The sequence below is a fragment of the Anabrus simplex genome, chromosome 5 (assembly GCF_040414725.1).
Source record: "Anabrus simplex isolate iqAnaSimp1 chromosome 5, ASM4041472v1, whole genome shotgun sequence".
In the NCBI taxonomy this organism is placed as follows: Eukaryota; Metazoa; Arthropoda; class Insecta; order Orthoptera; family Tettigoniidae; genus Anabrus; species Anabrus simplex.
Genome location: NC_090269.1, coordinates 393,344,407 through 393,371,874, shown reverse-complemented (window position 1 = coordinate 393,371,874; position 27,468 = coordinate 393,344,407). Strand labels below are relative to the sequence as shown.

At 36.2% G+C, this 27,468-nt stretch overlaps 1 protein-coding gene across 1 annotated transcript in view; it reads left to right on the top strand.

Moving 5' to 3' along the window:
* The window catches only part of LOC136874564 (pickpocket protein 28), a 343,119-nt gene that overhangs the window by 275,172 nt on the left and 40,479 nt on the right, over window positions 1–27,468 (top strand). Inside the window, exon 8 of the mRNA XM_067148201.2 lies at window positions 5,372–5,431. Coding sequence (XP_067004302.2) covers window positions 5,372–5,431 — 60 coding nt within the window. The remainder of the gene's footprint in view (window positions 1–5,371; window positions 5,432–27,468) is intronic.

The window sequence follows — 27,468 nt, the reverse complement described above, 5'->3', positions numbered from 1 at the left end:
ATTACTTGTGCTAATTTCCAGAATATGTGTTTTTCTTAGGGAATTAAACACGTCTGTCTCAACCCTCACCATCCCCAACCGAATCTTGTCGAAAAATTTCGTCGTAATATTAAAACATGTGTGTCTGCATTTCGCCATAATAATCAGCCCCATTGGGGTTCCTATCTGTCTTTTTTAGTCTAGGGTTCAACGCACCCATCCATGAGTCCGGCCGATTTACTCCTGCTGAACTGTTCTTGGGGAGAATCCTCTACGATCCACTCGCACTGAAATGGAATACTGAATACCTCTCTGGACCTTCCCGCCACCTGGATGTTAAAGAGAAATGGAAAATAGCTTCTGAACACCTGATCAAGGTCAGAGACAGAGTTGCCTAAAGACACAATGAGGGAAGAAGACCTGTTCCTTTCCAAGTTGGAGATCTAGTCTTAATCAAGAGATTTCCCGTTAGTTCGGCTACGGACCACATCAGCGGAAAGCTATGCCAAGAATGGTCTGAACATTAGAAGATCGTTGAATTTCTGGGGCCTGTGACGGTCAAACTAGAAGACGTCGCCAGCCATGCTTTTCCACGGCCGTACCATTCAAAGAGCCCGTAATAATTTAATTAGTATATTTCTCCTAAATTATTATACCATTTAATTCTGCTGAATTAAAGTAGAATAAGCCTGTAGTGGAGAACAATACGCTCAGACTTTTTTGTTTCAGGTGTGTACATTCCTTTCTACAAAGGAGGGTTATGACAGAAGGTGACATAATCTGAGTACTATTCCAAATCGGCAAAATGAAGATGAAAAACAGATCAGTCAGTTGTGAGTGGTTAGTACTCTCTATGTCTAACTTGACGTGTAGTTCATCGCCATTATACAGATGGCACCTCATGTAACGCCGGATTGCCAAAGCATTTCTTTCTAGCTTATCTTTGATGCTTGTGATCTCAGATCGAGTTGGCAATAATGGCTTGGATAAAAACGATGGAGACGTTAGTGTACGAGATGATTTTCATCTCATAAAATAGGTATTTCCAAAAAGATTCATACTTTACTTTGTATGACTCTCTCAGTTCAGAGTCAATGAATATGATTAAATCAATGCAATTGTCTTCTTCAATCTCCAGATATTTATCCTATTGTTCCTTCCTTGGCTTGCCATAGGAATGATGGTTTCGTTTACTGAGAGATCCCTGTGCTGTGTATTAATATATTATTTATTTTCTGTAGACTTCTTTCAGTGTCCTTCAGTTTTCTTCATGTCTGTTTATTATATTATCGTTCCTACGTTAGGCGAAATGTAGTAAAAGGTCTGCAATCAAAAACCACAAACTCATCACACACACGAAACAATCAGATTATTACTATTTATTACTCTTCGGCTTCGACGTCTGGTTTGGGCTTTTGTTCTGTCATATAGTTTAACGTTGATGCTGTACGATTCATGTTCAACTTTATGTGCGATATGAATGCGTGTTATGCGGCGTGTAAGTTCTTTTTGTTATTCTGTCGACTGGGTGAGCCAGGTCTATTTGCGGCGACCCAGATATCGGATCTGTGCTCTCAGATCAAGCTCATGAGCCATCGACTGGTTCTTGTCATGCTGTTACAACTCGTATCATAACGTGTCTTGATATTATATTATTTATTCATTCTGCTTCGTATATTTGGTCTCTGAGTGTGTGTGTGTGTGGGTGTAGTATAGTTATCGGACCTGTGTTACTTTTCAGTACCTTATGGATACTTGCTTTTATCATTATTTTTATTTTATGTCGCTATTGTCTCCAACTTGCTCAACCGGGTTACATTTTTGTTTCTGGATCTTCTCTCATTTTGCTTGTCTCATTTTACTCGTATTTATTTTTTCCGTAATTATGGCAACTACATTTTTAACCTCATTGTGTTCCAAATTTATTTTATTTTCTGCTAGCATTGATTCACTGGCCTTTTTTCATTTCTGGGAATACTGTCTTTATAGAGATTATTGGGAGCCATGTTTCCTTTCATAAAATCCTTGTCCTTGTTTGGGGAGCCGTGAAATAATTTTCTTGTGTGAGAGCTGCTACTTTTACCTCTTCATGATATCTGGTCCCTAAGAAAGAAATTCTTTCGATCGCGTTTTAATTACCACTGTCTAGTAATGATTGAATATAATTTTACCACAGTTCATGATACCTCTGTTAAGACAATGTAAGATTTCATGAGATCCAGCTTGATGAGTCAAACGACTCGATTGCGATTGATATATCTTCTCAAACTATGTATGTGGGTATTCGACTCCTTGTGTTTCTCCATTTTGCTTGTTATATGCCCATATCTTAAACTTTCCTTGCTAAGCTCAGGTTAATAAATCTCATTCGTTTTAGTTGACCTCCGCTGTATGTTATTGTCTCTCTGCTTTGGGGACATGACTTTTACACTTAATTTCTCTAGTCTAAGAGGCCTGGATTCAGCTCCTGGCAGTTTCTAGCCAGTTTCGACCAATCCAGAGTAAATAGGTAGGTAGTTAGGAATGCGGTGTATATGTTGTCGGCATGTATTGCACAATGTAATAAAGTTCCTTTGTTTTAGTAACGTCTGCGACTTCTATAGCGATAGCGATAATGCTGTAGGCTACTTACCTTCAGTGGCTGTCATCATAGTGCCCTTTCTGTGTCAAACCGATAGAGCCGGGAAGTATCGACAATTTTATCTCACTCCTTTCACTAATATAGTATTTTCCACTAGCCAGGGGATAGTCTGTATCTTTGATATTTTATAGTTATTCAGTGATATGTGGATGCAGTTTCCATGCTTACAAGCTATTCAGTGTGTTTTTAAGAAAATTCTTAATTGATAAGCGATCTCACCGAGGTTTCATTGTCACCATTCCGTTGTCATTGTCAAGTGGTTAGTCACGCATGTGCGGAAATGGCTCGAGAAGAGCTAACGTATCCAGAGAGAAAGTATTCGGACACAGCAAGCTGTAAAATGACATCTATACCTAGGTATTATATAACATGTCCAGACTGACTGACTGACTGACTGATTCATCATCGCCGAGCCAAACCTACTGGACATAAATAATATAAATTTTGGGATAAGTATATATTACAGTGTAGGTGCTCACCAAAGAAGGATTTTTGGATATTCCTTTGCCAAACGGGTGAAAAGTGGGTATGAATTTTAATAATGAGTATATCTATATTTCAAAAACTGAACAGTTTAATGACGTGAACAGTGAAATTTGGAATCTCCTTCAAAAATTAATAAAAACGTATTCCTTGAGTTCGGAAAATCCACTGAAGGGAAGAAAAATAAGTGAAATAGTGGTTGAATCCTTTTTATGGGGATACTTACATCTCAAAAACTGAAGATGTTAAAGACGTGAAATTTGGTACATGGAATTTCCATTCAAAATAAGGAAAGGCGTATTTGGTTTTTTTTCAGTGAATCCACTTTGGGGAGGGATGAAACAAGGGCCGGATTTTTAGAATGATTGTATCTCAATAGCGTAACATGTCGCAGGCTTAAAACTCGGTATTTTTAATCTCTTTGGTTGAATCCTTTAATTTGGATACTTATATCTCAAAAGCTGAATATGTCACAGACGTGAAAATTGGTATTTGCAATCTCCTTTAAAATAAAGAAACGCTTTTTTCGGAAAATCAATTTAAATTGGGTGAAAGGGACTGCGAAAAGGGTAGATTTTTTAGAGGATACTTATATCTTAAAAACTTACAGATGTAGAAATAGGTATTTGGAATCCCGTGCAAAAATAAATATACACGTATTTATTTATTTCGGCTTGAGAGAGGACTGTTTCTCACATATCGCATGTTCCAGAGTTAGCTCTGCCAGTAGCCTGGTCGTCTGAGTCACAAAAGGCAATACCACAAACTTGGTTTATAAGGTGTTTCTGGGGTGAATGTAACTATTTGGCGAGTTTTTATACTTTAAGGGTTTTCAGATAATTTCTTGATACATTACCGAGGAACGATTATATTTATAGAATTACGAGATCCACGCGAGAGAATACGCGGGTAAGAGCTAGTTATACATATGTGAGCTTGAATACACAGTCATACATAGTATCGGGCACTTATACCTTCATGAAGCACTGACGAAAGTAAGATACAATATAAATAACAACATTAGAAACAACAGGTAAATAGATGAATGTTTGCACAATTGGTCCTCTTGAATTCCATATTTTCCTTCATACTATCATCTCTACTACTTTCTAAAGCTCCACTCAAACTTATTCCTCTATTAATATCATTCCACGCATTCTCTCCACTGACAGCTCGAAACATATTAGTCGAGCATCTTGCGTCTTTACTGTCGAGACTTATCATCCCAAAGATTGCAACGTTGTCCAAACATTATTCTTTTGTCGGAAATCACCAGGAACAAATCGTGCTGCTTTCCTTTGGATCTCTGCCCATTCTAGCATCAAGTAATCCTGGTGGGCCACCCATGCACTGGAATCAACTCTACTTGTGATCTTACTACAGACACATACGCCCTCTTCTTTATACTTTTACTACAACCCCAACTCTACGTGGTCCAGTAGAGTAGTGAATTTTGGATGTTCCTTGTCATTTGGTTTTTGTATGTATTCTCATTTGCAAAGAATGTTAACCTTGTTTTAGGGACCCCTTTCCCCTACATCTGTTCCATTTTGTATTATATATTATTAATAAAGAAGCACGGAGGGAGGGCACCCTTCTGGGACTCCCTCGCTGCCTCTCTCGCGGCTAACGCCCGTGCTGCCTTCTCGTACACGCGAGAACCCGATTGCCTATAAAAGGCCGGGTCTCAGGCAGCTCGGGGTCAGTTGGTCGTGAGAGAGGTAAGCAACTATATATAAGTCTAATAAAAGAAGCATTAGAGAGGGACATTTCCCTCTCGTGGTGGCCTGTCGCCTCCGCAGCCAATCCCGCTGATGCCCCGTCCAGGGATGTGCTTTCATCCCTACACGCGCATCCCGACTTGCTATAAAAGCCGGGAGCGCCCCTGGACGGGAGCTCAGTTGAATGGTGGCAGCGGAGGAGACAGGACATCACAACTTATATACAGTTGGTACGATCTCGTGCCCTAAGTTGTGGTGTCACCTTGAGAGCGAGTCTCTCACTCCCCCCTTCCTTGTTGGAGGGCCATGCTGAATGTAGCCGTGCGACGCCATGAGTCGTGACTTGAGCAAGGCAGCACGGGCGTTAGCCGCGAGAGAGGCAGCGAGGGAGTCCCAGAAGGGTGCCCTCCCTCCGTGCTTCTTTATTAATAATATATATAATACAAAATGGAACAGACGTAGGGGAGCCTTAAATTTGCCACTGCTGAAGATATAAATAAATAAGATTTTTCGTTCTTAATTAACATTTGGTGTCTTTATTCCACAGGGGCAAAAGGCAATAAGATCTGTGGTCCGATGGATACAGGCTGTACCATTGCAGTACAAGGTAAGAACAATTTTTTGCTGACTTCTCTAAAAGTTAAGAGCGTTATTTGAATTTTCAGTGACTGAATATTAGGCATGACATTGATAGTTATTTCATGTTGTCACGTTGGTGACGTGTTTCTTGCTCTTCCCCAACCTTATTTCGAAACGGCATTCGTGCTGTAGAAATTACAGTAGTATCTTTCGGAAATTATTTCCGTCTTGTATTCCCCTATTACCTTCTGCGTGACGTTGCTCACATTATTCAGTTAATACCATCTTCGTCATGGAGCCTATGCGCTTATATTGCTTTAATGTTTTCTTCTGTAACTCTTAAACTTGTGTTTGGTACGATCTCGTGCCCTAAGTTGTGGTGTCACCTTGAGAGCGAGTCTCTCACTCCCCCCTTCCTTGTTGGAGGGCCATGCTGAATGTAGCCGTGCGACGCCATGAGTCGTGACTTGAGCAATTATTTAAAAATCAAACCAAACGTTATATTTCATTAGCACACATCGTTTTTAAATAGGTAATTGAATTAAGTAGAGTATTTTTATTTTTAGTAGCTGTGCCCGCGACTTCGAACGCGTTGATCTTTTTTACTTATAAAGCTTCCTTGTCAACTTTTGAATAATTTGGATTTTCTTTGCCTTTCTTATTAATCTCATTGGAAAATCTCTGTATATGCAAAGTTTGGTGTACGATTTCCTTGGGTTATTTTGACTTATAAATCTTCCTTTTCAACGTTTGAACGTTTGAAATAGTTCGATATTTTCCCTTTCCTTTCGTTTTTGGCTTTTCGTATTAAACTAATTGAAAATCTCTTCATATACTGTTTGGTTTACGATTTCCTTGGGCTAAGACAACAACACTAGTGGCAACCCTCGCTCGTGGACATGCGACGTATACAGTAGCTGCCCATGGGTAAAACAACCCTTAGTTAAATCTATGCCAGCTTTGCTCAACGTTTGCCCTTGTGACTTGTTGATTGTCATAGCAAAGCCTTTGAAATCAAAGGCAGAATTAGACGGCATGATGGGAACCCGTGGTATAAATACCGCCTCACATTATCGTAATCCGGTTATAATAAGACCTTCTATAACGTTTCTTTGCAATGGCACTACTCGCAATCTAGTGACCACTCCAAAGTTTCAGGGGGTGTAAATAACCGAGTAGTATGAAGGGCACGCCAACGTTCTAGTTTGTGAGAGCGTAGACCAGGCACAATTGTACCGTTTAAAATTTCTGTTGGATAATTAACAGCTTCATCGAGATTGCAAACTGTATTGATGGAAAGGTATGCTTGCGATTCACCAGGGAGCTTATCTAAAAATAGGCTGATTAAGCGCAGTAAGCTGGTCATACATAGGTGCTAACATTGATCTTTCACACAACCACAAATCTTCTTTTATATTGAGATTTTGAACATCATCGTAAATAATATAACTTTTCAGTGTCCGCCACAACCTGACAAAGACCGGTTGGCCTTTCTATATCATGAATATCATTCACTTCTGGACACTTCCCTTCTCGAACATCAAGGAGAATTTTGCTAAATGTTGAATCAGCTGAATTTGCTCTCATGTTTTCTTTTAAAGAAAGTTTATTCAATGTGTCCAAAGTATAGAAATTTTTAAAGAGGCGTTAATTTCATCCGCTCGCGTACTTTTAGTGAAAATTGGTAATATTTTCTGAAAACTCCGGCGAATAAAAATGTTACTCCTCCAAATAATAGAGTATTACCTCTTGGGTCTTGCACTGTTCTGTTAATGGCTTCGACTGAAAGTTTGTTCGCCATAGTGCATTCATCCCACACTACAAAGACACACTCTTGTAATACTTTGGCATCACGACTATTTTTCGATACACTGCAGACTGGATTTTCCATACGCTCTGCTTCTATTGGTATTTTAAAGATAGAATGTGCTGGTTTTTTCCCACACAAAGTAAAGTTGCAGCTATTCCCGAAGATGCGAGTGCTATGAAAATCTATTTTCTGAACGTATTTTGGCCAGTAAAAGATTTATCAAAAATGTCTTGCCAGTACCACCTCGAGCGTCTAAAAACTATACACCACCAGCGTTACCAGCATTCACACTGTCAAAGAGGAGTCGTTAAACTTGATTTTGACCGAGCTCGATAGCTGCAGTCGCTTAAATGCGGCCAGTATCCAGTAATCGGGAGATCGTGGGTTCGAGCCCCACTGTCGGCAGCCCTGAAGATGGTTTTCCGTGGTTTCCCATTTTCACACCAGGCAAATGCCGGGGCTGTACCTTAATTAAGGCCACGGCCGCTTCCTTCCACTTCCTAGGCCTTTCCTATCCCATCGTCGCCACAAGACGTATCTCTGTCGGCGCGACGTAAAACAAATAGCAAAAAAAAAAAAAAAACTTGATTTTGTTCGTTGCTTAATCTTGGTTCATTCTAATTTATCGTATGTTGAAGTTCAACTGGATCAAAATTTGTGTTTTCTTGTGGTCGCTTGTGGAGATGGTAAACCATAATGAGGCAGAGTATTGCCACCTATGGAAAGGAGAATGTCTTATAACGCAATAAGAGCACGATTAGTAACGTTTTGTAAATGAGCATTTATGTCTGCATCTGGGTAATTTCGTTGGAGCTCTCTTACATAATCTTCCATGAAATGACCCTTAAACTTGCCCATAATTATGAGGAATTAGAAACATTGCAGAATACCAATATAATGACAAATAGCTCTCGCATTTGAGATGTATTGCTGCTTATACTGGCATCTGTTAATGTGTCGCACCAGTGATTATCGCCTTTCAGTAAGCCAAGTGCAAGGCACGCTGCTTGATATGTAGGATGTAAAAAACCATTCATGCATTTGAGACTTTCGAAAAAAGCTGGTCCTTTGACGACATTTAACAACATCCTTGGATGATAACATTCCCGATTATTAGGATGAATTGTATAAATTCTACCAAGAGTATGCTCGTGAAATATTCCGGGATGACCCTCCATAGGAGTACTTGGGCGTCGCCGCTGGAATGTGCCATTTTCCTTATTAAATGTGTAATAAGCAGGTACTTCTTCATACAATAAACTGGCTGCGAATTCGTCGTTATGGCACACATCGAAAAAGGCCATCAATGTGGTATTCCTCGTATTCTCTACCTCTCCACAGACATTGTTTGGATCAAAATAAATTCTCTCAACATTTTCTAAATGGATAACCAGGTGTGTTACTGCGGGGAAACGATCATGAATAGAAAATGACAATATGTGCCAGATTGCTTCGGAAGTACTAATATATCTAGAATTTTGATATGATGCCACTTCATGGTTAACATTTATACATCAAATACAGTACTGCCAAGTCTGAACTGTTTGTTAAAAATGAAGCCATGTTTTCCAGTGTTGACTTAGTTAAATGTAGCAAAGGCTTTTCAGTCTGTCAAACACATAGCAAATACAATGTAAATTAAAACACTAAAAGCATATCTGTAAAACACACACTAACATACAAAGAATGACATGTTTCGTTCTACAAGAACATCCTCAGATTCTATCAAATCACTTAAAATAAGCTTATATATGTACAGTATTGTTTACGTAGCGTAAACTTGTCAATGATAGAGAGATGAGTGATAACATGAAACAGTAATGACAAAAAATAAAATATATACAATTATAATATAGTGAAAAACTTACGTATTTATCTAGACTGCCGATGTTAAGTCTGTTGTCACCAAACACTATTTCAGGACTGTGGTAATGGAAAGTTTGTGGTGAGCCACGCTGTGCGTGGGGAGGGGAGGGCAGGACAGGGAGGGGCCTAGTAGATCGATGTGGATCTCTCCTATTGGATGATAAAAACGGGTAGACTATAGAGTGGTGAGGGGGGGGGGGAGATGTGCAGGGCGGAGCGGCTGGAGCGCTGTGGAACTTTCCATCAACATTGGAGGGGGGGAGAGATGTTATTGACCTATTTCATGTTAATTGTACCTGTATGTAATATGGATGAATGTAATTATTATAATTTTTATTATTTATAGTAGGTGAATGAAGTACGGAACGGTATTATTATTATTATTATTATTATTATTATTATTATTATTATTATTATTATGAAAAAAGCAATTCACCTTCCGTCAACATTGGAGAGGGGAGAGAGGTTCTTGACCTTTTCCATGCGAATGTACCTTTATGTAATATGGATGAATGCAAATTAAAAATTTTTAGTTGAATAAAGTAAGGGACGTTATTATTATTATTATTATTATTACTATTAATATTTACGATAGAAGCAATTTAAGGAGTAGGTGTTGTCAGATATTATGCGAGTAGAGCAAATAGGGGGGAAATTATTTAAATGTGTATTATTATTATTATTATTATTATTATTTACGATAGAAGCAAATTAAGGAGTAGGTGTTGTTAGATATTATGTGAGTAGAGCGAATAGGGGGGAATTATTTAAATGTGTATGCTCATTCAGGTTATTGGCATTAGTATTTTTGCGACGTAAATTTCTATTGCCTCTTTTATATTCAAAGATTTACTTTTATTTTCGAAGTGTAAAATTTTTAGATCAGTGTTGATGTCTGTGAAATGGTGTGAACAGTCGTAGATGTGCTCCCCGAAGGCTGAATGCCGATTATATCTGATCGCGTTTTTGTGTTCTTTGTATCTTGTATGGAAATTACGTTTTGTTTGACCTATGTATGTGGCGTTGCAGTTAGGTTCTTGGCATTTGAGTTCATACACTCCTGACTTTGAGAAAGGGTCCTTTTTGTTTAAGTTGCACCTGCTGAAGTGTCTCTGTAGTGTGTTATTCGTTCGAAAAGCTACTTTTAAACCTTGTTTCTTAAAAATGTTAGCTACTTTGTATGTGTTATTGTTAACATAGTTGAGAACCACGTAGTTTTCTTTGTCGTGTGTGGTGCTTTCCCGGCGACTTTTCTTATGTTTATTTAAAAGTTTATCCACTGTGCCTGGAGGATGGTTGTTTTCTTTCGCGATTTGTTTAATTATTTGCATTTCTTCATTGAAATCTGTTGTGCTCATTGGTATGGAAATAGCTCTATGTATCATTGTATTCAGTCCTGCTATTTTGTGTGTGTATGGGTGGTTCGAGTTGTTGTCAATAGTGTGTGACGTCTGAGTGGGCTTTCTGTATACCTTGTAAGATAGGTTGTCATTATTCCTGTTGATTGTGATGTCCAAATAGTTTATTTTCTTGTTATTTTCTGGTTCCATTGTGAAGCTGATGGATTTGTGTAAAGAATTTAGAGTGTTTAATAACTGGTCTGCATTAGTGACGTCATTATCATATATGCATATGACGTCATCCACAAATCTGCTCCAATGTAAGATTCCTTTTGAAAGCTGGCCCATTAAGAACATGTTTTCGAAGTTATTGAGAAAAATGTTTGCTATTATACCTGATAACGGTGAGCCCATGGCTAACCCTTCTGTTTGGCAATAGATTTTGTCGTTAAATGCAAAGCAATTTTGGTGTAGTGTTGTTCTAAGAAGGTTAATAATTTCTTTGGTTTCTTGTAGAGAGGTGTTTTCCTTAAGAAGGTTTTCGATAATTTTAATGGATTCATCTATTGGTATGTTGGTGTACATGTTAGTGATGTCAAAGGATATCATACGTGTGCTCTCTGTTATTTTAAGTTTATTTAATTCTTTAATTAGTTCTAGGCTGTTTTTAATTGATCTGTCTCCTTTAAGTGAAATTTTCTCTTTTAGAATGATGTTCAGTTGTTTGCTTACATTGTAACTTGGCGCACCTTTAAAATTTACTATTGGTCTAATGGGACAAAGCTCTTTGTGTATTTTGGGCAGGGCTCTTAGTGTGGGGAGTTTAGGATTTTTGATTATGAGGCTTTCTTTTTCTTGTTTCGTGAAAATTAAGTCTGTTTCCTTGATAGCTTGCTTTATTTGGTTTTGAAATTTATTTGTAGGGTCGCGTTGCAATTCTTGAATACCGTTGTTGTTGATAAATTCTATTGTTTTTTCTATGTATTCGTCTTTCTTCATTATGACTGTTGTGTTACCTTTATCCGCTTTCGTGATGATAAGGTTGTCGTTTTTAATTTTGTTCTTAACTGTTTTCATTGCCGAGTATTGAGTGGCGTAATTCGGTTGCTTAGTGGAATTTTCATGTGCGATTATTTTTAGGGCTTCGTTGGTGGCTACGTTTTTTATTATTTCTCTTTGTGGAGAGGGTATTTTGTCGCAGGCAATTTCTACGTCAGTGATGAGCTGTTTTATGTTGTTTTCGTTATGACGTTCCTGGCAGTTGAATTTGAGACCTTTCTCTAGCAGATCTATTTCATTCTTTGAAAAGGTAGTGTCTGATCTGTTAATTAATCTAGGGTGAAAATTCGCGAGTTTGTTGTGCTTAGCGTTATCTGGACTTTTCTGTTTAATCATTAGGTTACGTATTTTATTGTCAATAACCTTCTGTTTCCGGACTGCTTCCTTTTTAATGTAATCGTGTAAAAAGTTGGAATAGGATGTCCATTGTGTGCGGTGCCAGAAGTTGCTTAGGTTTAAATGGATGCGTAGAATTTGTTTATTGATTTGCTGTTTCTTTATGTACGCGAATTTGATTTCGTTTCTGATCCATAGTAACTGTGATTGAGATGTTGATATTTTAGCAGAAGTTGTTGTGGGTTTAGCTTTTATGGGTATGTACTTAGGAACGAGCTCTAATTCTAGACATTTCTTATTAAATGTGATTGACTTGTCAATGTTCATGATTTTAATTTTAAGTGATTTGAGCTTTTTGGCTTCGTAATTTGCCTGACTGGCCGAATAATTTGTTAAAAATGAAGCCATGTTTTCCAGTGTTGACTTAGTTAAATGTAGCAAAGGCTTTTCAGTCTGTCAAACACATAGCAAATACAATGTAAATTAAAACACTAAAAGCATATCTGTAAAACACACACTAACATACAAAGAATGACATGTTTCGTTCTACAAGAACATCCTCAGATTCTATCAAATCACTTAAAATAAGCTTATATATGTACAGTATTGTTTACGTAGCGTAAACTTGTCAATGATAGAGAGATGAGTGATAACATGAAACAGTAATGACAAAAAATAAAATATATACAATTATAATATAGTGAAAAACTTACGTATTTATCTAGACTGCCGATGTTAAGTCTGTTGTCACCAAACACTATTTCAGGACTGTGGTAATGGAAAGTTTGTGGTGAGCCACGCTGTGCGTGGGGAGGGGAGGGCAGGACAGGGAGGGGCCTAGTAGATCGATGTGGATCTCTCCTATTGGATGATAAAAACGGGTAGACTATAGAGTGGTGAGGGGGGGGGGGGAGATGTGCAGGGCGGAGCGGCTGGAGCGCTGTGGAACTTTCCATCAACATTGGAGGGGGGGAGAGATGTTATTGACCTATTTCATGTTAATTGTACCTGTATGTAATATGGATGAATGTAATTATTATAATTTTTATTATTTATAGTAGGTGAATGAAGTACGGAACGGTATTATTATTATTATTATTATTATTATTATTATTATTATTATTATTATGAAAAAAGCAATTCACCTTCCGTCAACATTGGAGAGGGGAGAGAGGTTCTTGACCTTTTCCATGCGAATGTACCTTTATGTAATATGGATGAATGCAAATTAAAAATTTTTAGTTGAATAAAGTAAGGGACGTTATTATTATTATTATTATTATTACTATTAATATTTACGATAGAAGCAATTTAAGGAGTAGGTGTTGTCAGATATTATGCGAGTAGAGCAAATAGGGGGGAAATTATTTAAATGTGTATTATTATTATTATTATTATTATTATTTACGATAGAAGCAAATTAAGGAGTAGGTGTTGTTAGATATTATGTGAGTAGAGCGAATAGGGGGGAATTATTTAAATGTGTATGCTCATTCAGGTTATTGGCATTAGTATTTTTTGCGACGTAAATTTCTATTGCCTCTTTTATATTCAAAGATTTACTTTTATTTTCGAAGTGTAAAATTTTTAGATCAGTGTTGATGTCTGTGAAATGGTGTGAACAGTCGTAGATGTGCTCCCCGAAGGCTGAATGCCGATTATATCTGATCGCGTTTTTGTGTTCTTTGTATCTTGTATGGAAATTACGTTTTGTTTGACCTATGTATGTGGCGTTGCAGTTAGGTTCTTGGCATTTGAGTTCATACACTCCTGACTTTGAGAAAGGGTCCTTTTTGTTTAAGTTGCACCTGCTGAAGTGTCTCTGTAGTGTGTTATTCGTTCGAAAAGCTACTTTTAAACCTTGTTTCTTAAAAATGTTAGCTACTTTGTATGTGTTATTGTTAACATAGTTGAGAACCACGTAGTTTTCTTTGTCGTGTGTGGTGCTTTCCCGGCGACTTTTCTTATGTTTATTTAAAAGTTTATCCACTGTGCCTGGAGGATGGTTGTTTTCTTTCGCGATTTGTTTAATTATTTGCATTTCTTCATTGAAATCTGTTGTGCTCATTGGTATGGAAATAGCTCTATGTATCATTGTATTCAGTCCTGCTATTTTGTGTGTGTATGGGTGGTTCGAGTTGTTGTCAATAGTGTGTGACGTCTGAGTGGGCTTTCTGTATACCTTGTAAGATAGGTTGTCATTATTCCTGTTGATTGTGATGTCCAAATAGTTTATTTTCTTGTTATTTTCTGGTTCCATTGTGAAGCTGATGGATTTGTGTAAAGAATTTAGAGTGTTTAATAACTGGTCTGCATTAGTGACGTCATTATCATATATGCATATGACGTCATCCACAAATCTGCTCCAATGTAAGATTCCTTTTGAAAGCTGGCCCATTAAGAACATGTTTTCGAAGTTATTGAGAAAAATGTTTGCTATTATACCTGATAACGGTGAGCCCATGGCTAACCCTTCTGTTTGGCAATAGATTTTGTCGTTAAATGCAAAGCAATTTTGGTGTAGTGTTGTTCTAAGAAGGTTAATAATTTCTTTGGTTTCTTGTAGAGAGGTGTTTTCCTTAAGAAGGTTTTCGATAATTTTAATGGATTCATCTATTGGTATGTTGGTGTACATGTTAGTGATGTCAAAGGATATCATACGTGTGCTCTCTGTTATTTTAAGTTTATTTAATTCTTTAATTAGTTCTAGGCTGTTTTTAATTGATCTGTCTCCTTTAAGTGAAATTTTCTCTTTTAGAATGATGTTCAGTTGTTTGCTTACATTGTAACTTGGCGCACCTTTAAAATTTACTATTGGTCTAATGGGACAAAGCTCTTTGTGTATTTTGGGCAGGGCTCTTAGTGTGGGGAGTTTAGGATTTTTGATTATGAGGCTTTCTTTTTCTTGTTTCGTGAAAATTAAGTCTGTTTCCTTGATAGCTTGCTTTATTTGGTTTTGAAATTTATTTGTAGGGTCGCGTTGCAATTCTTGAATACCGTTGTTGTTGATAAATTCTATTGTTTTTTCTATGTATTCGTCTTTCTTCATTATGACTGTTGTGTTACCTTTATCCGCTTTCGTGATGATAAGGTTGTCGTTTTTAATTTTGTTCTTAACTGTTTTCATTGCCGAGTATTGAGTGGCGTAATTCGGTTGCTTAGTGGAATTTTCATGTGCGATTATTTTTAGGGCTTCGTTGGTGGCTACGTTTTTTATTATTTCTCTTTGTGGAGAGGGTATTTTGTCGCAGGCAATTTCTACGTCAGTGATGAGCTGTTTTATGTTGTTTTCGTTATGACGTTCCTGGCAGTTGAATTTGAGACCTTTCTCTAGCAGATCTATTTCATTCTTTGAAAAGGTAGTGTCTGATCTGTTAATTAATCTAGGGTGAAAATTCGCGAGTTTGTTGTGCTTAGCGTTATCTGGACTTTTCTGTTTAATCATTAGGTTACGTATTTTATTGTCAATAACCTTCTGTTTCCGGACTGCTTCCTTTTTAATGTAATCGTGTAAAAAGTTGGAATAGGATGTCCATTGTGTGCGGTGCCAGAAGTTGCTTAGGTTTAAATGGATGCGTAGAATTTGTTTATTGATTTGCTGTTTCTTTATGTACGCGAATTTGATTTCGTTTCTGATCCATAGTAACTGTGATTGAGATGTTGATATTTTAGCGGAAGTTGTTGTGGGTTTAGCTTTTATGGGTATGTACTTAGGAACGAGCTCTAATTCTAGACATTTCTTATTAAATGTGATTGACTTGTCAATGTTCATGATTTTAATTTTAAGTGATTTGAGCTTTTTGGCTTCGTAATTTGCCTGACTGGCCGAATAATTTGTTAAAAATGAAGCCATGTTTTCCAGTGTTGACTTAGTTAAATGTAGCAAAGGCTTTTCAGTCTGTCAAACACATAGCAAATACAATGTAAATTAAAACACTAAAAGCATATCTGTAAAACACACACTAACATACAAAGAATGACATGTTTCGTTCTACAAGAACATCCTCAGATTCTATCAAATCACTTAAAATAAGCTTATATATGTACAGTATTGTTTACGTAGCGTAAACTTGTCAATGATAGAGAGATGAGTGATAACATGAAACAGTAATGACAAAAAATAAAATATATACAATTATAATATAGTGAAAAACTTACGTATTTATCTAGACTGCCGATGTTAAGTCTGTTGTCACCAAACACTATTTCAGGACTGTGGTAATGGAAAGTTTGTGGTGAGCCACGCTGTGCGTGGGGAGGGGAGGGCAGGACAGGGAGGGGCCTAGTAGATCGATGTGGATCTCTCCTATTGGATGATAAAAACGGGTAGACTATAGAGTGGTGAGGGGGGGGGGAGATGTGCAGGGCGGAGCGGCTGGAGCGCTGTGGAACTTTCCATCAACATTGGAGGGGGGGAGAGATGTTATTGACCTATTCCATGTTAATTGTACCTGTATGTAATATGGATGAATGTAATTATTATAATTTTTATTATTTATAGTAGGTGAATGAAGTACGGAACGGTATTATTATTATTATTATTATTATTATTATTATTATTATTATTATGAAAAAAGCAATTCACCTTCCGTCAACATTGGAGAGGGGAGAGAGGTTCTTGACCTTTTCCATGCGAAAGTACCTTTATGTAATATGGATGAATGCAAATTAAAAATTTTTAGTTGAATAAAGTAAGGGACGTTATTATTATTATTATTATTATTACTATTAATATTTACGATAGAAGCAATTTAAGGAGTAGGTGTTGTCAGATATTATGCGAGTAGAGCAAATAGGGGGGAAATTATTTAAATGTGTATTATTATTATTATTATTATTATTATTTACGATAGAAGCAAATTAAGGAGTAGGTGTTGTTAGATATTATGTGAGTAGAGCGAATAGGGGGGAATTATTTAAATGTGTATGCTCATTCAGGTTATTGGCATTAGTATTTTTTGCGACGTAAATTTCTATTGCCTCTTTTATATTCAAAGATTTACTTTTATTTTCGAAGTGTAAAATTTTTAGATCAGTGTTGATGTCTGTGAAATGGTGTGAACAGTCGTAGATGTGCTCCCCGAAGGCTGAATGCCGATTATATCTGATCGCGTTTTTGTGTTCTTTGTATCTTGTATGGAAATTACGTTTTGTTTGACCTATGTATGTGGCGTTGCAGTTAGGTTCTTGGCATTTGAGTTCATACACTCCTGACTTTGAGAAAGGGTCCTTTTTGTTTAAGTTGCACCTGCTGAAGTGTCTCTGTAGTGTGTTATTCGTTCGAAAAGCTACTTTTAAACCTTGTTTCTTAAAAATGTTAGCTACTTTGTATGTGTTATTGTTAACATAGTTGAGAACCACGTAGTTTTCTTTGTCGTGTGTGGTGCTTTCCCGGCGACTTTTCTTATGTTTATTTAAAAGTTTATCCACTGTGCCTGGAGGATGGTTGTTTTCTTTCGCGATTTGTTTAATTATTTGCATTTCTTCATTGAAATCTGTTGTGCTCATTGGTATGGAAATAGCTCTATGTATCATTGTATTCAGTCCTGCTATTTTGTGTGTGTATGGGTGGTTCGAGTTGTTGTCAATAGTGTGTGACGTCTGAGTGGGCTTTCTGTATACCTTGTAAGATAGGTTGTCATTATTCCTGTTGATTGTGATGTCCAAATAGTTTATTTTCTTGTTATTTTCTGGTTCCATTGTGAAGCTGATGGATTTGTGTAAAGAATTTAGAGTGTTTAATAACTGGTCTGCATTAGTGACGTCATTATCATATATGCATATGACGTCATCCACAAATCTGCTCCAATGTAAGATTCCTTTTGAAAGCTGGCCCATTAAGAACATGTTTTCGAAGTTATTGAGAAAAATGTTTGCTATTATACCTGATAACGGTGAGCCCATGGCTAACCCTTCTGTTTGGCAATAGATTTTGTCGTTAAATGCAAAGCAATTTTGGTGTAGTGTTGTTCTAAGAAGGTTAATAATTTCTTTGGTTTCTTGTAGAGAGGTGTTTTCCTTAAGAAGGTTTTCGATAATTTTAATGGATTCATCTATTGGTATGTTGGTGTACATGTTAGTGATGTCAAAGGATATCATACGTGTGCTCTCTGTTATTTTAAGTTTATTTAATTCTTTAATTAGTTCTAGGCTGTTTTTAATTGATCTGTCTCCTTTAAGTGAAATTTTCTCTTTTAGAATGATGTTCAGTTGTTTGCTTACATTGTAACTTGGCGCACCTTTAAAATTTACTATTGGTCTAATGGGACAAAGCTCTTTGTGTATTTTGGGCAGGGCTCTTAGTGTGGGGAGTTTAGGATTTTTGATTATGAGGCTTTCTTTTTCTTGTTTCGTGAAAATTAAGTCTGTTTCCTTGATAGCTTGCTTTATTTGGTTTTGAAATTTATTTGTAGGGTCGCGTTGCAATTCTTGAATACCGTTGTTGTTGATAAATTCTATTGTTTTTTCTATGTATTCGTCTTTCTTCATTATGACTGTTGTGTTACCTTTATCCGCTTTCGTGATGATAAGGTTGTCGTTTTTAATTTTGTTCTTAACTGTTTTCATTGCCGAGTATTGAGTGGCGTAATTCGGTTGCTTAGTGGAATTTTCATGTGCGATTATTTTTAGGGCTTCGTTGGTGGCTACGTTTTTTATTATTTCTCTTTGTGGAGAGGGTATTTTGTCGCAGGCAATTTCTACGTCAGTGATGAGCTGTTTTATGTTGTTTTCGTTATGACGTTCCTGGCAGTTGAATTTGAGACCTTTCTCTAGCAGATCTATTTCATTCTTTGAAAAGGTAGTGTCTGATCTGTTAATTAATCTAGGGTGAAAATTCGCGAGTTTGTTGTGCTTAGCGTTATCTGGACTTTTCTGTTTAATCATTAGGTTACGTATTTTATTGTCAATAACCTTCTGTTTCCGGACTGCTTCCTTTTTAATGTAATCGTGTAAAAAGTTGGAATAGGATGTCCATTGTGTGCGGTGCCAGAAGTTGCTTAGGTTTAAATGGATGCGTAGAATTTGTTTATTGATTTGCTGTTTCTTTATGTACGCGAATTTGATTTCGTTTCTGATCCATAGTAACTGTGATTGAGATGTTGATATTTTAGCAGAAGTTGTTGTGGGTTTAGCTTTTATGGGTATGTACTTAGGAACGAGCTCTAATTCTAGACATTTCTTATTAAATGTGATTGACTTGTCAATGTTCATGATTTTAATTTTAAGTGATTTGAGCTTTTTGGCTTCGTAATTTGCCTGACTGGCCGAATAATTTGTTAAAAATGAAGCCATGTTTTCCAGTGTTGACTTAGTTAAATGTAGCAAAGGCTTTTCAGTCTGTCAAACACATAGCAAATACAATGTAAATTAAAACACTAAAAGCATATCTGTAAAACACACACTAACATACAAAGAATGACATGTTTCGTTCTACAAGAACATCCTCAGATTCTATCAAATCACTTAAAATAAGCTTATATATGTACAGTATTGTTTACGTAGCGTAAACTTGTCAATGATAGAGAGATGAGTGATAACATGAAACAGTAATGACAAAAAATAAAATATATACAATTATAATATAGTGAAAAACTTACGTATTTATCTAGACTGCCGATGTTAAGTCTGTTGTCACCAAACACTATTTCAGGACTGTGGTAATGGAAAGTTTGTGGTGAGCCACGCTGTGCGTGGGGAGGGGAGGGCAGGACAGGGAGGGGCCTAGTAGATCGATGTGGATCTCTCCTATTGGATGATAAAAACGGGTAGACTATAGAGTGGTGAGGGGGGGGGGGAGATGTGCAGGGCGGAGCGGCTGGAGCGCTGTGGAACTTTCCATCAACATTGGAGGGGGGGAGAGATGTTATTGACCTATTTCATGTTAATTGTACCTGTATGTAATATGGATGAATGTAATTATTATAATTTTTATTATTTATAGTAGGTGAATGAAGTACGGAACGGTATTATTATTATTATTATTATTATTATTATTATTATTATTATTATTGTGAAAAAAGCAATTCACCTTCCGTCAACATTGGAGAGGGGAGAGAGGTTCTTGACCTTTTCCATGCGAATGTACCTTTATGTAATATGGATGAATGCAAATTAAAAATTTTTAGTTGAATAAAGTAAGGGACGTTATTATTATTATTATTATTATTACTATTAATATTTACGATAGAAGCAATTTAAGGAGTAGGTGTTGTCAGATATTATGCGAGTAGAGCAAATAGGGGGGAAATTATTTAAATGTGTATTATTATTATTATTATTATTATTATTTACGATAGAAGCAAATTAAGGAGTAGGTGTTGTTAGATATTATGTGAGTAGAGCGAATAGGGGGGAATTATTTAAATGTGTATGCTCATTCAGGTTATTGGCATTAGTATTTTTTGCGACGTAAATTTCTATTGCCTCTTTTATATTCAAAGATTTACTTTTATTTTCGAAGTGTAAAATTTTTAGATCAGTGTTGATGTCTGTGAAATGGTGTGAACAGTCGTAGATGTGCTCCCCGAAGGCTGAATGCCGATTATATCTGATCGCGTTTTTGTGTTCTTTGTATCTTGTATGGAAATTACGTTTTGTTTGACCTATGTATGTGGCGTTGCAGTTAGGTTCTTGGCATTTGAGTTCATACACTCCTGACTTTGAGAAAGGGTCCTTTTTGTTTAAGTTGCACCTGCTGAAGTGTCTCTGTAGTGTGTTATTCGTTCGAAAAGCTACTTTTAAACCTTGTTTCTTAAAAATGTTAGCTACTTTGTATGTGTTATTGTTAACATAGTTGAGAACCACGTAGTTTTCTTTGTCGTGTGTGGTGCTTTCCCGGCGACTTTTCTTATGTTTATTTAAAAGTTTATCCACTGTGCCTGGAGGATGGTTGTTTTCTTTCGCGATTTGTTTAATTATTTGCATTTCTTCATTGAAATCTGTTGTGCTCATTGGTATGGAAATAGCTCTATGTATCATTGTATTCAGTCCTGCTATTTTGTGTGTGTATGGGTGGTTCGAGTTGTTGTCAATAGTGTGTGACGTCTGAGTGGGCTTTCTGTATACCTTGTAAGATAGGTTGTCATTATTCCTGTTGATTGTGATGTCCAAATAGTTTATTTTCTTGTTATTTTCTGGTTCCATTGTGAAGCTGATGGATTTGTGTAAAGAATTTAGAGTGTTTAATAACTGGTCTGCATTAGTGACGTCATTATCATATATGCATATGACGTCATCCACAAATCTGCTCCAATGTAAGATTCCTTTTGAAAGCTGGCCCATTAAGAACATGTTTTCGAAGTTATTGAGAAAAATGTTTGCTATTATACCTGATAACGGTGAGCCCATGGCTAACCCTTCTGTTTGGCAATAGATTTTGTCGTTAAATGCAAAGCAATTTTGGTGTAGTGTTGTTCTAAGAAGGTTAATAATTTCTTTGGTTTCTTGTAGAGAGGTGTTTTCCTTAAGAAGGTTTTCGATAATTTTAATGGATTCATCTATTGGTATGTTGGTGTACATGTTAGTGATGTCAAAGGATATCATACGTGTGCTCTCTGTTATTTTAAGTTTATTTAATTCTTTAATTAGTTCTAGGCTGTTTTTAATTGATCTGTCTCCTTTAAGTGAAATTTTCTCTTTTAGAATGATGTTCAGTTGTTTGCTTACATTGTAACTTGGCGCACCTTTAAAATTTACTATTGGTCTAATGGGACAAAGCTCTTTGTGTATTTTGGGCAGGGCTCTTAGTGTGGGGAGTTTAGGATTTTTGATTATGAGGCTTTCTTTTTCTTGTTTCGTGAAAATTAAGTCTGTTTCCTTGATAGCTTGCTTTATTTGGTTTTGAAATTTATTTGTAGGGTCGCGTTGCAATTCTTGAATACCGTTGTTGTTGATAAATTCTATTGTTTTTTCTATGTATTCGTCTTTCTTCATTATGACTGTTGTGTTACCTTTATCCGCTTTCGTGATGATAAGGTTGTCGTTTTTAATTTTGTTCTTAACTGTTTTCATTGCCGAGTATTGAGTGGCGTAATTCGGTTGCTTAGTGGAATTTTCATGTGCGATTATTTTTAGGGCTTCGTTGGTGGCTACGTTTTTTATTATTTCTCTTTGTGGAGAGGGTATTTTGTCGCAGGCAATTTCTACGTCAGTGATGAGCTGTTTTATGTTGTTTTCGTTATGACGTTCCTGGCAGTTGAATTTGAGACCTTTCTCTAGCAGATCTATTTCATTCTTTGAAAAGGTAGTGTCTGATCTGTTAATTAATCTAGGGTGAAAATTCGCGAGTTTGTTGTGCTTAGCGTTATCTGGACTTTTCTGTTTAATCATTAGGTTACGTATTTTATTGTCAATAACCTTCTGTTTCCGGACTGCTTCCTTTTTAATGTAATCGTGTAAAAAGTTGGAATAGGATGTCCATTGTGTGCGGTGCCAGAAGTTGCTTAGGTTTAAATGGATGCGTAGAATTTGTTTATTGATTTGCTGTTTCTTTATGTACGCGAATTTGATTTCGTTTCTGATCCATAGTAACTGTGATTGAGATGTTGATATTTTAGCAGAAGTTGTTGTGGGTTTAGCTTTTATGGGTATGTACTTAGGAACGAGCTCTAATTCTAGACATTTCTTATTAAATGTGATTGACTTGTCAATGTTCATGATTTTAATTTTAAGTGATTTGAGCTTTTTGGCTTCGTAATTTGCCTGACTGGCCGAATAATTTGTTAAAAATGAAGCCATGTTTTCCAGTGTTGACTTAGTTAAATGTAGCAAAGGCTTTTCAGTCTGTCAAACACATAGCAAATACAATGTAAATTAAAACACTAAAAGCATATCTGTAAAACACACACTAACATACAAAGAATGACATGTTTCGTTCTACAAGAACATCCTCAGATTCTATCAAATCACTTAAAATAAGCTTATATATGTACAGTATTGTTTACGTAGCGTAAACTTGTCAATGATAGAGAGATGAGTGATAACATGAAACAGTAATGACAAAAAATAAAATATATACAATTATAATATAGTGAAAAACTTACGTATTTATCTAGACTGCCGATGTTAAGTCTGTTGTCACCAAACACTATTTCAGGACTGTGGTAATGGAAAGTTTGTGGTGAGCCACGCTGTGCGTGGGGAGGGGAGGGCAGGACAGGGAGGGGCCTAGTAGATCGATGTGGATCTCTCCTATTGGATGATAAAAACGGGTAGACTATAGAGTGGTGAGGGGGGGGGGGGAGATGTGCAGGGCGGAGCGGCTGGAGCGCTGTGGAACTTTCCATCAACATTGGAGGGGGGGAGAGATGTTATTGACCTATTTCATGTTAATTGTACCTGTATGTAATATGGATGAATGTAATTATTATAATTTTTATTATTTATAGTAGGTGAATGAAGTACGGAACGGTATTATTATTATTATTATTATTATTATTATTATTATTATTATTATTATTATGAAAAAAGCAATTCACCTTCCGTCAACATTGGAGAGGGGAGAGAGGTTCTTGACCTTTTCCATGCGAATGTACCTTTATGTAATATGGATGAATGCAAATTAAAAATTTTTAGTTGAATAAAGTAAGGGACGTTATTATTATTATTATTATTATTACTATTAATATTTACGATAGAAGCAATTTAAGGAGTAGGTGTTGTCAGATATTATGCGAGTAGAGCAAATAGGGGGGAAATTATTTAAATGTGTATTATTATTATTATTATTATTATTATTTACGATAGAAGCAAATTAAGGAGTAGGTGTTGTTAGATATTATGTGAGTAGAGCGAATAGGGGGGAATTATTTAAATGTGTATGCTCATTCAGGTTATTGGCATTAGTATTTTTTGCGACGTAAATTTCTATTGCCTCTTTTATATTCAAAGATTTACTTTTATTTTCGAAGTGTAAAATTTTTAGATCAGTGTTGATGTCTGTGAAATGGTGTGAACAGTCGTAGATGTGCTCCCCGAAGGCTGAATGCCGATTATATCTGATCGCGTTTTTGTGTTCTTTGTATCTTGTATGGAAATTACGTTTTGTTTGACCTATGTATGTGGCGTTGCAGTTAGGTTCTTGGCATTTGAGTTCATACACTCCTGACTTTGAGAAAGGGTCCTTTTTGTTTAAGTTGCACCTGCTGAAGTGTCTCTGTAGTGTGTTATTCGTTCGAAAAGCTACTTTTAAACCTTGTTTCTTAAAAATGTTAGCTACTTTGTATGTGTTATTGTTAACATAGTTGAGAACCACGTAGTTTTCTTTGTCGTGTGTGGTGCTTTCCCGGCGACTTTTCTTATGTTTATTTAAAAGTTTATCCACTGTGCCTGGAGGATGGTTGTTTTCTTTCGCGATTTGTTTAATTATTGCATTTCTTCATTGAAATCTGTTGTGCTCATTGGTATGGAAATAGCTCTATGTATCATTGTATTCAGTCCTGCTATTTTGTGTGTGTATGGGTGGTTCGAGTTGTTGTCAATAGTGTGTGACGTCTGAGTGGGCTTTCTGTATACCTTGTAAGATAGGTTGTCATTATTCCTGTTGATTGTGATGTCCAAATAGTTTATTTTCTTGTTATTTTCTGGTTCCATTGTGAAGCTGATGGATTTGTGTAAAGAATTTAGAGTGTTTAATAACTGGTCTGCATTAGTGACGTCATTATCATATATGCATATGACGTCATCCACAAATCTGCTCCAATGTAAGATTCCTTTTGAAAGCTGGCCCATTAAGAACATGTTTTCGAAGTTATTGAGAAAAATGTTTGCTATTATACCTGATAACGGTGAGCCCATGGCTAACCCTTCTGTTTGGCAATAGATTTTGTCGTTAAATGCAAAGCAATTTTGGTGTAGTGTTGTTCTAAGAAGGTTAATAATTTCTTTGGTTTCTTGTAGAGAGGTGTTTTCCTTAAGAAGGTTTTCGATAATTTTAATGGATTCATCTATTGGTATGTTGGTGTACATGTTAGTGATGTCAAAGGATATCATACGTGTGCTCTCTGTTATTTTAAGTTTATTTAATTCTTTAATTAGTTCTAGGCTGTTTTTAATTGATCTGTCTCCTTTAAGTGAAATTTTCTCTTTTAGAATGATGTTCAGTTGTTTGCTTACATTGTAACTTGGCGCACCTTTAAAATTTACTATTGGTCTAATGGGACAAAGCTCTTTGTGTATTTTGGGCAGGGCTCTTAGTGTGGGGAGTTTAGGATTTTTGATTATGAGGCTTTCTTTTTCTTGTTTCGTGAAAATTAAGTCTGTTTCCTTGATAGCTTGCTTTATTTGGTTTTGAAATTTATTTGTAGGGTCGCGTTGCAATTCTTGAATACCGTTGTTGTTGATAAATTCTATTGTTTTTTCTATGTATTCGTCTTTCTTCATTATGACTGTTGTGTTACCTTTATCCGCTTTCGTGATGATAAGGTTGTCGTTTTTAATTTTGTTCTTAACTGTTTTCATTGCCGAGTATTGAGTGGCGTAATTCGGTTGCTTAGTGGAATTTTCATGTGCGATTATTTTTAGGGCTTCGTTGGTGGCTACGTTTTTTATTATTTCTCTTTGTGGAGAGGGTATTTTGTCGCAGGCAATTTCTACGTCAGTGATGAGCTGTTTTATGTTGTTTTCGTTATGACGTTCCTGGCAGTTGAATTTGAGACCTTTCTCTAGCAGATCTATTTCATTCTTTGAAAAGGTAGTGTCTGATCTGTTAATTAATCTAGGGTGAAAATTCGCGAGTTTGTTGTGCTTAGCGTTATCTGGACTTTTCTGTTTAATCATTAGGTTACGTATTTTATTGTCAATAACCTTCTGTTTCCGGACTGCTTCCTTTTTAATGTAATCGTGTAAAAAGTTGGAATAGGATGTCCATTGTGTGCGGTGCCAGAAGTTGCTTAGGTTTAAATGGATGCGTAGAATTTGTTTATTGATTTGCTGTTTCTTTATGTACGCGAATTTGATTTCGTTTCTGATCCATAGTAACTGTGATTGAGATGTTGATATTTTAGCAGAAGTTGTTGTGGGTTTAGCTTTTATGGGTATGTACTTAGGAACGAGCTCTAATTCTAGACATTTCTTATTAAATGTGATTGACTTGTCAATGTTCATGATTTTAATTTTAAGTGATTTGAGCTTTTTGGCTTCGTAATTTGCCTGACTGGCCGAATAATTTGTTAAAAATGAAGCCATGTTTTCCAGTGTTGACTTAGTTAAATGTAGCAAAGGCTTTTCAGTCTGTCAAACACATAGCAAATACAATGTAAATTAAAACACTAAAAGCATAACTGTAAAACACACACTAACATACAAAGAATGACATGTTTCGTTCTACAAGAACATCCTCAGATTCTATCAAATCACTTAAAATAAGCTTATATATGTACAGTATTGTTTACGTAGCGTAAACTTGTCAATGATAGAGAGATGAGTGATAACATGAAACAGTAATGACAAAAAATAAAATATATACAATTATAATATAGTGAAAAACTTACGTATTTATCTAGACTGCCGATGTTAAGTCTGTTGTCACCAAACACTATTTCAGGACTGTGGTAATGGAAAGTTTGTGGTGAGCCACGCTGTGCGTGGGGAGGGGAGGGCAGGACAGGGAGGGGCCTAGTAGATCGATGTGGATCTCTCCTATTGGATGATAAAAACGGGTAGACTATAGAGTGGTGAGGGGGGGGGGGGGAGATGTGCAGGGCGGAGCGGCTGGAGCGCTGTGGAACTTTCCATCAACATTGGAGGGGGGGAGAGATGTTATTGACCTATTTCATGTTAATTGTACCTGTATGTAATATGGATGAATGTAATTATTATAATTTTTATTATTTATAGTAGGTGAATGAAGTACGGAACGGTATTATTATTATTATTATTATTATTATTATTATTATTATTATTATTATGAAAAAAGCAATTCACCTTCCGTCAACATTGGAGAGGGGAGAGAGGTTCTTGACCTTTTCCATGCGAATGTACCTTTATGTAATATGGATGAATGCAAATTAAAAATTTTTAGTTGAATAAAGTAAGGGACGTTATTATTATTATTATTATTATTACTATTAATATTTACGATAGAAGCAATTTAAGGAGTAGGTGTTGTCAGATATTATGCGAGTAGAGCAAATAGGGGGGAAATTATTTAAATGTGTATTATTATTATTATTATTATTATTATTTACGATAGAAGCAAATTAAGGAGTAGGTGTTGTTAGATATTATGTGAGTAGAGCGAATAGGGGGGAATTATTTAAATGTGTATGCTCATTCAGGTTATTGGCATTAGTATTTTTTGCGACGTAAATTTCTATTGCCTCTTTTATATTCAAAGATTTACTTTTATTTTCGAAGTGTAAAATTTTTAGATCAGTGTTGATGTCTGTGAAATGGTGTGAACAGTCGTAGATGTGCTCCCCGAAGGCTGAATGCCGATTATATCTGATCGCGTTTTTGTGTTCTTTGTATCTTGTATGGAAATTACGTTTTGTTTGACCTATGTATGTGGCGTTGCAGTTAGGTTCTTGGCATTTGAGTTCATACACTCCTGACTATGAGAAAGGGTCCTTTTTGTTTAAGTTGCACCTGCTGAAGTGTCTCTGTAGTGTGTTATTCGTTCGAAAAGCTACTTTTAAACCTTGTTTCTTAAAAATG